This window comes from Colobus angolensis, unplaced genomic scaffold, assembly GCF_000951035.1.
Source record: "Colobus angolensis palliatus isolate OR3802 unplaced genomic scaffold, Cang.pa_1.0 Scaffold158, whole genome shotgun sequence".
Lineage (NCBI taxonomy): Eukaryota > Metazoa > Chordata > Mammalia > Primates > Cercopithecidae > Colobus > Colobus angolensis.
The window spans coordinates 8,868,922-8,886,802 of NW_012114688.1; the positions used below are offsets into that span (position 1 = coordinate 8,868,922).

The 17,881-nt window shown below is 33.5% G+C and overlaps 2 protein-coding genes across 3 annotated transcripts in view; one reads left to right on the forward strand and one right to left on the reverse strand.

Moving 5' to 3' along the window:
- The window catches only part of LRRIQ3 (leucine-rich repeats and IQ motif containing 3), a 173,111-nt gene extending 156,395 nt beyond the window's left edge, over positions 1 to 16,716 (reverse strand). Inside the window, exons 1-3 of the mRNA XM_011936917.1 lie at positions 16,532 to 16,716; positions 2,399 to 2,647; positions 1,498 to 1,821 (exon numbers count right to left, since the gene is read on the reverse strand). Of these exons, the coding sequence (XP_011792307.1) occupies positions 1,498 to 1,821; positions 2,399 to 2,647 (573 nt within the window). The 5' untranslated portion in view covers positions 16,532 to 16,716. The remainder of the gene's footprint in view (positions 1 to 1,497; positions 1,822 to 2,398; positions 2,648 to 16,531) is intronic.
- Positions 16,717 to 16,752: 36 nt separating this feature from the next.
- Positions 16,753 to 17,881, forward strand: part of FPGT (fucose-1-phosphate guanylyltransferase) — a 9,012-nt gene continuing 7,883 nt past the window's right edge. The window contains exon 1 of one of the 2 annotated variants that reach the window (XM_011936919.1): positions 16,753 to 16,894. In XM_011936919.1, coding sequence (XP_011792309.1) covers positions 16,774 to 16,894 — 121 coding nt within the window. In that variant the 5' untranslated portion in view covers positions 16,753 to 16,773. The remainder of the gene's footprint in view (positions 16,895 to 17,881) is intronic. The other variant, XM_011936920.1, reaches the window with a different exon arrangement.

Below are 17,881 nucleotides of genomic sequence, written 5' to 3' on the forward strand. Positions count from 1 at the left end.
TTATTCATAGAGCACTTACTATGAGGGACCTACTCTAATTTTCCGACTCTAATTTCAATTAATCGTCATTATATTCATCAAGTCTAAGCTCTTTAGTAGGTCGTTCAAGTTCTTTCTCAATGCCCACTGCCCAACTTTCCATTACATCCTTAAATGAATCTCAGTCACTTTGATTATCCTTAAAAGGCTCATGCATGTTGCCACCTTTGATTATGCCATACTACACAAGTGAAGTACCAAAGTGAAATTCTTTATTTAAGGCCCAGGTTAAGATATCAGACTTAAATACTACCGTGTTTTTTATATTTTTAAATATTACTACAAAATTATTACCAAAATCCTAAATTTTTAAAACTATTACAAAATCACTAATATACCCTAATTAAAAAAATTTATATGCAGTAATAAAATTCTTCCAACTTTGTAATTTTCAGCTTTTCCATGCATAATCACTGTTCAATGTTTATATACTCTTTTAGATATACTCACTGTTCAAAATGATGTTCTATTCTTCCTCAAATTTTTTTTTTTTTTTTTTAGACAGAGTCTCGCTCTGTCACCCAGGCTGGAGTGCAGTGGCACCATCACGGCTCATGGCAACCTCCGCCTCCCGGGTTCACGCCATTCTCCTGCCTCAGCCTCCGGAGTAGCTGGGACTACAGGGGCCCGCCACCTCGCCCAGCTAGTTTTTGTATTTTTAGTAGAGACGGGGTTTCACCGTGTTAGCCAGGATGATCTCGATCTCCTGACCTCGTGATCCGCCCGTTTCGGCCTCCCAAAGTGCTGGGATTACAGGCTTGAGCCACTGCGCCTGGCCTCTTCCTCAAATTTTCTACACACATATAGATGACTTCACATATCTTTAGAATATATTATAAACACCTCCTGCAACTTACATTGTTCCTATATCTTATACCAATTTAACCCCCTCTTTTGAACTCTTAAATGATTTGTTCTAATATTCATTCATGTTTTACAAAGAATGTCTCCTTATGTTTTTGTAAATCCACTTAAGTAGTCTGTAACCATTAACTAGGCATCAACTTTTCACAATCACTTCTTCTAACATTTTATAAACCAACAGATAATGATAGTTTGATCTTGTTAAATAACCAAATTAATTGTGTAAGAATTAAATATTTTATCTTCCTCTAATAGTAATCTAAGTTGTCCTTTAAGGCTCTCAAAAAACATTAAGTATTTCCCAATGGAGTCTTTCATATACCAAATCCTGAATAAATTAGAGATTTACTTTCAATTTAAAAAACAAAAATCTGTTTCTCTACAATTTGATCATTTCAGGCTTTTTATGTAGTAGGCATACAAACTTTTATAATGTTTCAGATAGACATTACAAATATATTCACTGGTTTATATTATTTTATATACATGATGCAAAAATATTAAAGAGTTCATATAATTTAGATATAGAACTCAGAAGCTAAAATTTTCCTTTTATACATTTAATTAAAATGAAACCCTAAAGAAGCCAATTACCTTTCTCAAAGCTGGGCAGAAATTAAAGAAAAGTCGATGGTTACATGCTTTGAATCTTTCAGGAAGATGCCAGTTCTGAATTATTTCTTCATCAGAAATCACATGATGATCCAGTGCTTTGAGAGGCCATATACTGTTAACAAGAACATGTCTATATCCTTTTTTAAGGCTTACTGGGCAATCAAACATAGTAAGGGCAATGAGGTTTGGACAGGCAGATAATACACATATATTCTTTAACTTTGCAAACCCATTGTCATGAAGATAGAGGAGTTTTAGATTCTTCAATCCACTCCAAAATTTGGTATCTGGTAGACTCTTTATCTGAAATATTATTAAAAATACTTTAAATTACAAAATTACTTTTTTCAAAAAGCACAGAAAATGGTACAACATTACACATCTAAAATTCAATAATCCCCAAATAGCAATTTTCTAATTAATAAGCAAATAGAGTATTTATAATTATACGATGATGGCTAGTTGAAAACCATAATACACTGGGCATCTGAGATAATTTATTATTAGTAGTATAGTAAAATGCATAATGATACTTTTTTGTTCAATGAAAATTCCTTTGTAATAGGTTGACTCTTTAAACTTTTCTAAAATACTTTCCTTACCTAAGGAAAATTAAGGAAGCATGAGGCATTCTTAATCCAGGCTGTAGATTTAAGAAGTGAAACATACCAAATTACACACTATTTATGTATTTTCATTTACATCAAAATGTCTGTATTTATATACATCTTACATTCTTTTAATTTATTGTTAAATTTTTGTTTATATTTTAGATAAAAGACCATCTTTAAGAAATACTGTGGATAGGTAACATAAGTACGTATTAAATAAAACTGAAATTTCATTAAATATGCAAATATCGGAAATGCCTATTGCTTACCTGATTTCCATGGAGATCAAGTTTGATTAATTTTATACAACTCTGAAGTGGATGAATATCTGTAATAAAATTGTTTGAGATGACGCATACTCTAAGAGAGATGCAAGACTGCAAATTTTCCATAGACTTTAAATGAAGGCCATTGAACTTCACAAAAACAAAATCTTTTTGATCTTCTCTTATGTTTTCATTATAGTGACTCCATTCTTCATGACTGGTTAGCTCTTCTGTGATTGTTCCATGAAACATCTAGGAAAGATAAGAAATTGCTTTGATTTTTTTTTTTCCACTTTCAAAAATTTACCTGAAAACAAACAAAATTTTGCCAAGAGATGGTGCAAGTAAACAGTGTTATTAAACTTAAAATTTTTAAAAACTAATTCTTATAGAACTTTCTATCCCAAAATAACTTAAATGTCTAACATTTCAATAACAGCTAATCTGAATGTTATCACTGCACTCACCAATGAACGAACTAATTAGCAAGAGGAAAACAAACTTCCTTTTTCATAGAATATTTACAGAATTCAGTGAAGAAACTGAGATAAAATCATCCCTTCTAGACAAGACAACTAACAACAAACAAATCAAACCATACCTTGTATAACTCGTATAATAACTGTTGTTAAAATATACTGTTAAAGAAGTACACTGAATAATAAACAAGTCAGGAAAGTGATAATCGTTATGAAAGAGGCTGAACAATGTAGCCAGATAAAAGTAAGGTGCTACACAGGCCTTCAAATGTTATCAATAATATTTGTATCTTAAAGAGAAAATTCGTTGTCACAATATTTACATTCAACTCAATTAGGCAATTAGGCTCCAGAATTCTAATTGCTTTAAATTTTGACTACTTAAATTTATCTAAAATGTTTAGATCAATGCTTTTTAATATTATTTTATACAGTATTTCTCATATATGTGAATTTTCACTTATTAAGAGTAATTTCAGCTTTCATAAAAGGTAGTCAGAGATAGCTGAGAAGAGAATGTATGAGCTCAAGTCGTCTATCTGGAAGTGTGTTTTAAGATCAACAATGTTCCCCAATGGAAGAATCGATTTCTACCATGTTTAGATAAACTAAATCAGTGTAATTCAAATGAGAATAAATGTGAAAATCCAGATACACTCTTGTACTCTCTCAAGACACTGGTTACTTTATATATCATAACCAAGGCCTAAAACTAGAATCCTCAAACTCTAAGTATCAATGAATTAACTAGAAGGCAGATTCATGGGCCCCATCTGATATCTACTGTATCAGAATTTCTGGGCTAAGAGCCTAGGAATAATGTCAACAGGTGATCGACGAACACCTTAAGAAAGCTTAGCCTCAACTACAAGTAAACCAGTCTTCCAAATATAGAGTCAGATATGGAATAGACAGATATAAATAAACCTTTACAAATTAAACTCATCAAGCTCTATTGGTGCTGGGATGCAGGATAATATCCACATCGCATCACTTGGACTTCCAAAATAGAAAAGACTTAAGTCTTTCCTCATTTAAAGAAAGCTTAAATTTAAGCTTCCTGCAAGTCTTTAGAAAAATAACTCATTTTTTAAAGTACTCAATAACATTCCATCACATGGATGCACCATGGTTTGGTTTATTTATCCATTCACCTATTAAGATGTCTTGGCTGCTTCCAACTTTACATAATTATGAATAAAAGTGCTATAAAAATGTATGTGCAGGTTTTTGTCTGGATATGTTTTCAACTTACTTGGATAAATACCAAGGAGTTCGTTTAGTGAATCATATAATAATGTATTTCATTTTGTAAAAAACTGCTACTGTCTTCCAATGTGGTTGTACCATTTGGACTCCCACCAGCAATGAATGAGAGATTCTATTGCTCCACAACCTCACCAGTATATAATGTTGTCAATGTTTTGATTTTGGTCGTTTTAATTTGCAATTCCCTAATGATACATGATGTTGAGCATCTTTCATATGCTTATTAGCCATATGTATATCTTCCTTGGTGAGGTATCTGTTCAGATCTTTTGTCCATTATACTTTGATTGTAGTATTGTCTTATTGTTGAGTTTGAGTTATTTGTATTATTTCAGATACTAATCCTTTGTCAGATATGTGTTTTCCAAAGACTTTTTTTCCCATTCTGTGGCTTGCCTTTTCACTTTCTTAATTTTCATTTCTTTTGTAGCTCACAAATGCATAAAAAGTCCTTGAAAAACCAACACCCATCCACATGGAACTTCAGAGATCTCATTTCTTCACATAAAGCTACAGGTGATTTTATACTGTTAATCATGACATTAGTACACAAGTTATATATATATGTATACAAAATTATATATAATTTTATTTAATATATAGCTATATAAATAAATATAAGTATTTTTACTTCAAAGAATTTATTTCTCACATTGATTATTCCATCTCTAACAGTCTATTTCTTTATGAAGATATTATCTTCTTCCTGGCATTTATTTTCAGGGATTCTCAACAGTGCTATTAATCAAATATAGTTAGTAATGTCTATAGATTCATCCACCAGGAATAATTTTTTATTTTAAACCTTCTGCATGAATGCTGTCTATATGTCATTTGAACATGCCAATGAACTACTAATGGTATTATTCCAAAGTAGAGTTTTTTTTATTTTCCTTACTGATCTCAGATACACTGGATAATTTTCCAAAATGAGAGGTTCTACACTTATGTGAGACATTCAAATGTTAGCTATTAGATGAATAACCTTGCTAGTAGCTTTGTGGCATTAACATATGCTGTTGTAATGAACATGATAAAATAACATTGTTCTTTCCCACCAAAATTCTTAAATATGTCCAAACATTTTTCTACATAAGTAATATATAATAAGGGAACTGGTTTGATTGGCACTCTTGCCTCATTTGATAACTTTCTGTCAATAAGACATAGAGTTTGAGGAAGAAATGAAATATTGGTTCACACAAACCAAATTTGGGATAATGCTCACGATATTACTTAATTCAATGCCTTTTTTTCCATTCTGTACAACAGTCTACTTTTCAGTTTCAATCAAAAAGATTAGAAAAAAAAATTGTAAGAATTAAGTACTAGTTAATTAAGGACATATTAAATTCAAATTTGAGATCTTTTTGATATTATTTAATGTAATGTCTTTTCCCCCATTTTGTTCAACTGCTTACTTTTTAGCTTTAATCATTGACTATTATAAGCAAAAAAACAAAAAAAATCACTAATCATCAGGAAAATGTAAATTAAAACCTTACTCCTGCAAGAATGGCCATAATTAAAAAGTCAAAAAACAATAGATGCTGTCGTGCATGTGGTGAAAAGGGAATACCGCTAGTAGGAATGTAAACAAGTATAACCACTATGGAAAATAGTATGGAAATTCCTTAGGGAACTAAAGGTGGAAGTACCATTTGATCCAGCAATCCCACTACTGGGTATCTATCCAAAGGAAAATTCATTATATTAAAAAAGACATATGCACACATGTTTATAGCAGCACAACTCACAATTGCAAAGATATGGAACAAACCTAAGTGTCTATCAACCAATTAATGGATAAAGAAAATGTGATACACACACACACACACACACACACACACACCCCATGGAATACTACTCAGCCACAAAAAAGAACAAAACAATGTCTTCTGCAGCAACTTGGATGGAGCCTAGAAGGCTATTATTCAAAGTGAAGTAACTCAGGAATGGGAAAATCAAATATCGTAAGTTCTCACATACAAGTGTGAGCTAAGCTGTGAGGATGCAAAGGCCTAAGAATGATATAATGTACTTTGAGGACTCAAGGGTGAAGGTTGGGAGGGTCGTGAGGGATAGAAGACTACATACTGGATACAGTGTACACTGCTTGGGTGACAGGTACCCTCAAATCTCAGAAATCACCACTAAAGAACCTATCCATGTAACAAAATACCACCTGTACCCCAACAACTACTGAAATAAAAATTAAAAAACAACAAAAAATAGTCAAAAAATAACAGATGCTGGTGAGGTTGTGGGGAAAAAGGAATGCTTATATATTGTTGGTGGGAGTGTACATTAGTTCAACCATTGTGGAAGACAGTGTGGCAATTTCCCAAAGACCTAAAAACAGAAATAACATTTGACCCAGCAATCCAATTACTAGGTACATACCTAAAGCAATAATAATTGCTCTATTATAAAGATACATGCATACATATGTTCACTGTACCACTATTCACAATAGCAAAGACATGGAATCAACCGAAATGCCCATATATGGTAGATTGGATACAGAAAATGTGGTACATTTACACCATGGAATATTATACAGCCATAAAAAAGAATGAGATCATGTCCTTTACAGGAACACGGAGAAAGCTGGAGGACATTATCCTTAGCAAAAAGAATGCAGGGATAGAAAAACCAAATACTGCATTTTCTCCCTTATATGTGGAAGCTAAATGATGAAAACATATGGACACATAAAGGGGAACAACACACTGGGGCCTACTGGAGGGTGAAGAGTGGGAGGAGGGAGAGGATTAAGAAAGATAACTAATGAGTACTAGGCTTAACACCTAGGTGACTAAATCACTTGTACAACACACTACACTGAAACAAGTTTACCTATGTAACAAACCTGTACATCTATCCCTGCACTTTAAGCAAAAATTTTTAAAAATCCAAACTATTAAGAACCCTTGCTTCTTAGTTAATAAAATATGCTAGCCTGCTATCTTAGGATGTCACACTTCTCTCTCAGTATAACTTTCTTTGGCAAATTATTGCCTAGTCATTATTTTAGACTCTGATTCCATCCCCACATCCCCATATCCCCAATTTAGTGATTATATATTTATATGTGTTATTATTTAATGGCCCTGTTTTCCACTAAATTATATGTAATCTGTGAACAGAAAACTTGTTTTACAGTTAGGTAGTTTTTTCAAATTTTTGCATAGGACCTGACATAGAACTGAGTCAGATTTCAATAAATGTCTGTTTCATAGACATGTCTATCTTTTCCTTTACTCAGAGAAATAGCAAACTATGGGGAAGGAACCTTTAAAAGATTTATAAGTACAAATGACAAAGTCTCTCCCATTTCAGTAGAAATCTATTGGACATTCCTTTATTTTTAATTCTCCACAGCCAATACTCAATATCTTGTAAAACAACAACAAAAAAAGGTTTATTTTTCAGCTATTTATGTAGTGTAACAAATCACTCCAAAATTTGTTGGCTTAAAATAACCACCATTTTGTTATTCTGAAGATTTTGTGTGTTCACTAAGTTGAAGTAAGCAATTCTCCAACTGACAGTGGCTGAAGCATGAGTCAGTTCACTCCTCCAGTGAACTGCTGGAAGGTTAGGTTCAGCTGGGATACTGAGATGAACCAGCCTTTCTTTCCATACTGTCTCAGGACCTCTCTATTTGAACTGTCCTCTCTATGTCATCTATCCATGTGTGTCTGAAATAGGGTAGCCAGACTTTCTACACGCTTAAGGGCTCTCAAAGCATAAAAGCAGAACCTGTCAGACTTCCTAAGGCTTAGGTTCAACTGAAGCATCCCCTCAGCCACATTCTACTGGTTACAACAAGTTCATTTTATTTTTCAAGCACCCTACAAACTAAGTACAGAAAAAGGAAATGAAATATAAGTTGTTCTGAGGTTGGTGATCTCAAGGAAGTTATGCATCCTGTACCTCAGTTTCCTCCTCTGTAAAAAGAAGATAATAATAACAGCCCATAGAATTGTTATGAGGACTAAATGAGTCAACATAAAGGGTTTATAAAAGTGTTTGGCACTTAATGATATAGTTTGGCTATTTCCCCACCCAAATCTCAACTTAATTGTAGCTCCCAGAATTTCCACTTGCTGTGGGAGAGACCCAGTGGGAGATAATTGAATGATGGTGGCAGTTTTCTCCATACTGTTCTTGTGGTAGTGAATAAGTCTCATAAGAGCTGATGGTTTTATAAGGGGAAACCCCTTTTGCTTGGTTCTCATTCTTTCTTGTCTGCTGCCATGTAAGATGTGCCTTCCACCTTCTACCATGATTCTGAGGCTTCCCTAGCCACAAGGAACTGTGAGTACACTAAACCTCTTTTTCTTTATAAATAACCTGGTGTTGAGTGTGTCTTTATCAGCAGCATGAAAACAGACTAATATGGTAAGCACTACAAAATTAATTAATTGTTTAGTTTCATTAACAATTCAAGATAAAATATTTGCTTCAAAAAGTGTATCAAAGGACCTGCAGTTTCCAGTATGGCATGTAAGGAGCTTGGAAGTAGTCACTCCATCCTAATAACACATTAAAAAGCTGAACAAACTGAAAATCAACAACTCTTCTTAGCTACGCAAAAGTAGTAAGATCATAGGGTAAACTGCTGATCCCAAAACTGTAGCAACAGACAGGCAGTACAGAAACTCATCAGGAACAGACACACAGATGTCAGGGATGTTGGAAATATCAGACTAGGAATTGAAAACAGCTAGGATTAATAAGCTAATGGCTCTAATAGAAAAAGTAGGCAACATACAAGAACAGATGGATAATGTAGATAGAGAGATAGATATTCTAAGAAACAATAAAAAAGAAATGGTAGAGACCAAAAACATTGTAACAGAAATGAAGAATACCTTTGAAGGGCTCATTAGTAGACTGGACGTGACTGATAAAAGAATCTCTGACTTTGAGGATATGCCAACAAAAACATTCAAAACTAAAAACCAAAGAGAAAAAAAAGACTGAAAAAAATGAATAATATTATAGAAGTGTGGGACTTCTAAAGGTGTAACATATATGTAATAAAAATGCCAAAAAAGGAAAAATAGAAAGAAATAAAAGCAGTATTTAAAACAATAATGAATGAGAATTTATTGCAACATCGGACACTAAGCCACAGATTCAAGAAACTCAGAGAACATCATGTAGGATAAATATAAGAAAAAAAAAATCACACCTAGGCATTTAATACACAAACTTCAAAAAATCAAAAGTTAAAAAAAATCTTGGAAAAAGCCAAATAATTTCTTAAAAATCTTACTTATAAAGGATCACAGATAATAACTACATTTGACTTATCAGAAACCATGCAGGCAGAAGACAGTGGAGTGAAATATTTAAAGTATCGAGAGAAAAACCCTTTCACTTGGTTCTCATTCTCTCTTGTCTGCCGCCATGTAAGATGTGCCTTCCACCTCCTGCCATGATTCTGAGGCCTCCCCAGCCACATGGAACTGTGAGTCCACTAAACCTCTTTTTCTTCATAAATTACCCAGTGTTGGATGTGTCTTTATCAGCAGCATGAAAACAGACTAATACAGTAAGTTCTACAAAATTAATTGAATGCCTAGTTCCATTAACAATTCAAGATAAAATACATGCTTCAAAAAGTATATCAAGGGACACTGTATTGTGCAAAATTATTCTTTAGAAGTGAAAAAGAAATAAATTCTGTTAGACAAATATTGAAGTAATTTGTTGTTGGTAGACCTGCCTTGTAAGAAATGTTAAAAGACAGTCTGAGAGAAGAAAAATGATATAGGTCAGATACTCATATCTATGGTAAGAAAGTGCTGGGGAAGGAACAAGTAAGGATAAAATAAAATTCTCTTATTTTTCTTATTCTTAGTTGAATAATTTGTCCAAAATAATAATAGTAACTAGTTTTATTTTAATTCTTCCAACAACAGTAGAATATACATTCCTTTCAAGCTCACATGGAGGATTCATTCATCAAGGCAGACCACATTCTGGACCATAAAATATGTCTTATCAAATTCAAAAGAACAGAAGCCAGGCAACATCTTCTCTCAAACTACAATAGAATTAAACTAGGTATCAATAACAGGAAAATAGCTGGAAAATTCCAAAATACTTAGGAGATTTATAAACAACACACTTCTAAGTAACACATAGGTCAATAAAAATTTAAAGATATTTTGAACTAATAAAAATAAAATAAAATTTAGCAAAATTTGTAGGATATAGTAAAAGCAGTGCTTAAAAGGAAATTCATAGCACTGAATACATATACTAGAAAAGAGCAAAGATCTAAAATGAATCATCTAAGATGCCATTTCTAGAACTTGAAAAAGAAGAGTAAATTTAATCCAAAGTAAATAGGAGAAAAGTAATAAACATATTAAGTTAGTTTTCAAGAAAATTTTAATTCTTAATTATAATTGCCAATATTTTTGAGGGGGCCATATTTTACCATTATCTCTTTTCGGAAGACTCCATAAAGATCTACAGTCTCTCTAAAAAATAAATACTTTACTCAGATTATATGTAGGTTCTTCTATAATATAAAGCATCTGACCATCAACCTATAGTTCAGATCCTTAGTGAAGAGTGGGGAGGTCTTTCCATATACTCTCTGTGGTTACTTTTACCATGCAATAATAAATCTTACTCCAAAATATATCCTTTCTTTATTTGTTAGGACATTCAGAGTTAATTTTTTCCCAACTTTTATTTTAGAATCAGGGAGTACATGTGCAGGTTTGTTACAAAAGTATATTGCATAATGCTGCAGTTTGGAGTACGAATGAATTTGTCACCCAAGAAGTAAGCATAGTACCCAACAGGTAGTTTTCTTTTTTCAATTCTTACCTGTCGTCCTCTCTCCCAATTCTTGTTTTCCTCTCCAATACCAAATCTTATCCGAGGTGTCTGAAAACATATTTTTCAGTTCCTCTTAACTGATTTTTGTTTTATATGTATTCAATATTTTAAACTCTTCTCAACTAGTTTCTTTTTAGCTGATGTGATATGAACACTAATTTAATCTTATAAGCAGTCTTCCCCATACACTATACTAATTTATATTCTTTTTCTCTATTAATATTCACCTCTGCCAACAATATGTACTTGCCAGTATATAAACAAACTTAATATTTTACAAATTACAAAATAGAACATACTAATACCTGGTTATTGCTATTAAAAGGAAAGATTAACATGATTAATTACAGAAATAAATTTTTTATTAGAAAATTAGTATTCTATAGTCAGAATATAATGTATGTGTCAGTTATTCATATTATTCAGCTACATATTCTGTCAAACTTTCCAATCATTTTGGAGATTTTTCATATTTTAACTACCACATGGAGCATTTCAGTTTTGTTTCTCATTATTTATTTATATTGTACATTGAAAACTGGAATAACTCAAATGAGCAGGCCCCCAAAGCATATCCCCTGAATCATATCATTGCAGCTATGGGCCCATATGATTCTACTGTCTACCAAGGGAAGCTAAAAACCACTGCAATTGATATATCCTCCTCTACCAAGTTAAAAGCCCCTTACCACTTGTTGCAAATTTAAAATATGCACATAGAGGAGGAATCTAGTCACTTTTGTTCATTTTAGACTTTGATAATTTTATAACTATTTTGTGAAATGTATATACACATCTGTAAATTATCAAGTTCAAATAATAATATAATGTTCAAAGGCAAATTAAGTATAGCAACACATTACAGAAAGTATCAAGGCTCCAACTACAGTTTCAAAGAAATTCTGCAGTTAAAAATAAATCAGTACCATTATCAGTAAACCTTTCCTTAGTTTGTATCAACTAAAGTACTAATTTTAAAATTATCATACATTTTAATCACACTATATAAACCATTTCTATAAAATAAAATGCCCATCAGTTATACCTCATCTTTACTCACAACTTTGATGACAAATACATTAAGTGTAACTATACAAGGTTATAACTCATGAATATATTTAAATATTAAGAAGTAAAAAATATTTATTTTGTGTATTTATTTCTTTTCCAAATGTGATACATAATAAATATTGAAAAGAAAATTTTCAAAGCCTTTGCTGAGTGTACCTTTAGACTTAAAATTTATGCGCTGAACCTTTTAGGTACTAGGAAGACAGATCATCATTATTTTAAGTAATATATTAAAATATTAGATTTGATGGTCTACATGAAAGTAATTTATTTTATAAGCATGAACTATAATATTAAATGGAAATCTGAATACTGGACTCCAGAATTATCACAACAGCTGTTAAGATATCTGCATATAAAATCAAATCATAAAAAAAGAATAAAAAGTTTCAGTTTTTAGAAAATCTAATTGTAAGGATTCCAATAGGTAATATTTTATACATATTGTGATTACAAACTTTATTTTTAGTTTAGAATATCTGCAACACATTAAGCTCATCTCTATTAATAAAATAGAAATTATATTTTTTAAATACTCTTTATTTTGATAACAGATTTGTTAAGTAATGACTATTTTAATAAAGATTTGCCATAGGCCAGTGCAGTGACTCATGCCTGTATAATCCCAGAACTTTGAGAGGGCAAGGCAAGAGAATGCATGAGTCCAGGAGTGAGCTATGATCTGCCACTGCACTCCAGCCTGGGTGAAAGGTTGTCTCTAAAAATAAAAAACCTGTCCCTAAAAATATAAAAGAATTGCCATGATTTTATATCACAGAAAAAATATATTTTAAAAATTAAGAAGGGGAGAGTCTAGTAGAACAGTCAGACCAGTACATGTGTCCTGGAAAATGAACATAGAATACAGTGCATGTTTAAGTTAATATAAATAATCTTGATAGCACAAAACATATTTTCATGGCATATTCTATATGTTTTCAAATGACATGAAAAGTCATTCAGAACAAGGAATCAGAATTCATTTGTAATTATAACTTTTTTATTTAAATGTATTGGCTTTTTAAATTTTAGAAGGTTATATACTTCTGTTCAGAAAAAAAGCTTTTGTGAGACATCATTTTTCAGTTTGTATTTTTATTCCAATTTGGAAACTGCAAAAGCATAAACCTAAAAAACTAAAAGGTGGTGAGCCAGAAGATGGATATTAAACAGTCAAAATTAATAAAAACATTCACAGAAAATAATCTGCACAAAAATCACAACCTCTTAATAAGGAAATTAGCACAACAAATATTTCTTCTAGCCCAAAACACTACTTGGTTAGTTTTCAAGAACAGATTTTGGATCTCCTAAAATTAAGCCATTAATACCTTTCTCTTAAGTGTCATAAATATTGTATTACATTAATTAAAATTTAATTCTTGACTCTACTAATTTATATTCTTCAAGTACTTGCCCTCTCCCTGTCCCTTTCCCCTCCCCGAAACCTCATGCTGGTATTTGGACAAAGTAGATTATGATTACACTACTGGGGAACTCCATTTGGAAAAAAAAAAAAATTCCACAAAATACTAAGGGAAGAAGTATAATAAAAGTTCAAGGGTGGGACAATGTTTCCTTGCACTACGGAAAGTTGAGGGGTGTGAGGGTTCCTCCAACAGGGCATGGTGAGAAAAAAAATATTTAAGAAATAACTTGAGAACAGGCTAGCTGAGTAAATAAATTCAAATAAAACAAACTGCAAAAAGAGAAGTTTTGCTTTTGTTGCATGTCAGGAAGGGTAGCAGGAGAAAACAGTGGTTAAACAGAGCCATGAAGAACAAGGACTGGAAACAAGTACAGTCCTAGGTTGGCCTGACCACAGTATGCACTATGAGCTCCACAGTACATAATTCAGGACCCTATTCATTTGGCTTCAACTTCCTCCTATAAAGAAGGGGGGAAAATTAAAACATGCTTCTCTATAATTTCCACACAACAGTCATAGTTATGTCTGTAGAAATAAAAAAACAATCTAACTGGCATTAACTGTAAATGGGTTAGAAGGCATTTTAATGGGGGGATGAAAATGTTCTAAACCTGTACCTCTATAAAGTTGTTTAAAAAAATCTATCTCATTCTTCCTTATGGCAGCTCTTCAGATACTCTCTACTCTCCTCCAAGAAATAAAAAGCCCAAATGCCTCCACAGAATATAATTTTTCAATTTATTATAGTCTAGTATGTTCAATGTCTTTTTAAAAATGTGGAATCCAAAACTAAATAGATTATTTCCTATGTGTTCGATTTGTGCAGAATTAATGGGCTTACAGCTTGGCTGGATTGATATATTTTACTTTGGTAAAATAATATTCTGATAAATAGAAAATATTCTGATAAATGGAAAAACTCTGTGGCAAATACTCTAGTAAAATAATACTCTAGTAGCTTAAGATGTTAAACAATCATATCGCACTGTTTCATTATATTGAATATGAACTTAAATAAAATCTCTAGTTTTTTTGGCCCCCAACAATCAACTGCCATGGAAATTTACTCCTACTCATATATACAGTGTTTTTTAGTTTTTTTACTTAAAAATTAATATTAATGAAAATTTGAGAAAAGAAAGAAAAGAGAACAGAACCCATAGCTGATAATATGGTATATTTATTTCCAGCAAATTTTGATTGTATGATATAGTCATATTGAGAAAATATAATTTCCCATTTCTATGGCTATCTTTCCCAGATCCAAGAAATACTCTATTTAATATTCTGTATGACACCATCCCAGATCCAAGAAATACTCTATTTAATATTCTGTAGGATAGAATCTAACACATCACTCCGTTTGTCTCCTCACAACTGTTACCACTGGATGTTTTTATTTGGTTACTTCTTGTTTATTTCACCTTATTAGAATATACAGACCCCAGACATATAGGCTCTGCTGACCTTCATTCCCTTGGGACCTCACCTAGTTCCACAGTTAAAATTAATTCTATCTTCTTGCTGACAATTCTTAAAATTGTATCTCTAGCCCAGACCTCTTTCCTGAATTCTAGACTCATATGTATAATGCATACAGACACATATACACACAAACTTCCCTTACGTATTCACTGCACACACGTCTGTTTATTCCACATGTCCAAAATCAAATTCTGTACTCTATTACCCCAACAATCTTCCTCAGTCAGAAACTTACCCATCTTAATTGATGGCCATCCCAAGGCAGTCATTTTGATTCCTCTTTTTCTCTTACAGTCCACACCCATTAATTCCATCAGCACATTTTATTGTTTTTGTCTTAAAAATACATCCAGAATCTGACCAACTTCTCACCATCCCCACTGCTACCATCCTGGTCAAGACTTCACCAACTCTCACCTGCAACATTGGAGTAGCCTCCAAGCAAGTCTCCCTGCTTCTATCATTGCCTCATCCCCCATTATAATCTATTCTCGTATCTCTGAGTGATCTCTTTAAACATAAGGCACATCACTTCAAAACCCTGCAATGGCTTTGTTTCCCTTAAGAGTAAAACCCAAAATTCTTTCTATGGCCCTTTGTTCCCTCTCTGACCTTCTCTCGCTACCTTCTCTTTTGGTTACTCTCACTCAAGTCTCTGTATTTGCTAAATGTTCTTCAGTAAGATACCGTTTTTTAATTAATGAAAAGTTTTAAATGATAAAACTATGAAAGAGTAATCTAATCTGCCATTTTATCCAAATGCTTCTACTATTAGAACACGATTGTATAACAAGTCTGAGAAGAAAAACTAAGTAAATTTATGGTGCCCTGAATGCCTATGTACCTAATGAAGACCTTGATAAGACAAATCTGCTCAAAAAATCAAACGGTATGATTAAATAGTACAATTTCTGGGTTTGGGATTGAAATATATTTCTTAAATCTTTTATTTCTAATTGTGATAGCTTGACTAAGTCACTATTCTCTGATTCAGTTTTCTTCTGTGTAAAGATGATCTGTAAAACTAATAAACGTGGTGTTCTACAACAGGAACACCTCTACATAGCTACCCAAAATACACCTAAAAAGACTGACTTATTTTTAAGAATGCTATTGAACATTCTAGATTAATCTGCATATACAAAAGAATGACAGAAAATAAACCAAAATATCAAAAATATTTGGAGCCTGGTTGCGGACTGAATTTTATACAATTTCCAAAGGCGGCTCACTCTCTAGGAACCACAAACTTAAGGTTCCCAAAAAGAACAGATTTTAAATATTCAGACTGTGTACGTTATCATGACCCAGGGTTGGGGGCAGATGGCTCCAGATGACCTGGGGTGGCGGGGGGAAATGACAGATGGGGGAGATCTTCTATCAGGATCTCCTGGGGAACTGCTCCAGGCTGAAACACATCACCAGTTAGGAGGAATCGCCTTTGATGTGAAAGTTGGGAAACTAGACTGTAGTTTAGCCTTATCCTTAGCGGGTCGGTTCTAACAATTGTGTAACCCAACCTGAACCACTCACCGGGTCAACTGGGCAGCAAGCCCTTATGAGTTGGAGACAAGTGGCCCAGACCCAACAGAGTCAGACAAATCGCTGGGTGGCCATCTGCTCCGGAGACCGTTGCTAGGGAAACAAGACGCGATCCAGGTTCACCACATCATGGTTTTCCGGGAGCCAGCTAAGGCGCTCCGGGGCGTGGTTACGTGACGACGCACGGAGGGGGCGGGCCAGAAATAACCGGACCGCGGCGCAGCCCAGAGCGCATGCGTGCTGTGCGGCGCGGTCTCAGGGAAGGTGTGGCTATGGCAGCTGCTAGGGACCCTCCGGAAGTATCGCTGCGAGAAGCCACCCAGCGAAAATTGCGGAGGTTTTCCGAGCTGAGAGGTACCAGAGAAGGCATCCGAGTTCTCCTGGGCAATGCAGAGGGAGGGTGCTTTTGCGTGCCAGGAGGTTTGTTGGACTGTCACTTCCCGTCTGCTTCTCATCTGCAGGCCTGTGACGCCCCCCAGGAGTAGCTAGCTAATAATCCTTTTGAGTTTTTTTATTCTTTTCATTGTCCCTGCTTGACATGCTTGTTGCTTACTCTTAGTAGTATAGATATTAAAATGAGGGCGGAGGAAGAAGAAGAAAGAAAATCTGGTGCAGTTATGCATTGATTAGCTCATTAATAAAAGTTACTTTAAATAAATCTAAAAGATATGAAGCACAGTATTTTTACCTTTGTGAGTGGATCCCAACTCCCTAATGTAAACTTCACTGTTTACATTGCATTCATCTACTTCTGTAATGTAAACGTTTGTTGAGGGAGTAACAGAGCATGGAGGAATTATGGATTAAAAAAAGGAAGAAATTTGTTATCAAAAAATTGGCTATGCCACTTAATCCCCGTACAACTGGCTAATAAAAGTGGTTACTGATGCAGTGACTGCTTAAAAAATACTGGGACTAATACTTGGATAACAGTAAAATGTTCAGTACTATTAGATTCTAGCTGACAGGTTCTGTTTGTTAACTAATTAAAACGATAAATCATTTTGTTTATCAATAAAGTGATTCAAACTGTCTACTAAAAGTGCAGACTGTCTTTTAAAGATGTCATCAGAGAGTTGGGACTTTCTGTTATCCAGAATTTTATGTTCTAACAGCCTATGTAAGTTTGCATGGTGTATCTTAAAGTAATAGAAAATAAAGTACCCACATTTATAAACAGCAGCATTGATGGAATGGATCTTTGGGTTGTGTCTTTTTTTTTTTTTTTTTTTTTGAGACCGAGTCTCGCTCTGTCCCCCAGGCTGGAGTGCAGTGGCTCTATCTCGGTTCACTGCAAGCTCCACCTCCTGGGTTCACGCCATTCTCCTGCCTCAGCCTCCC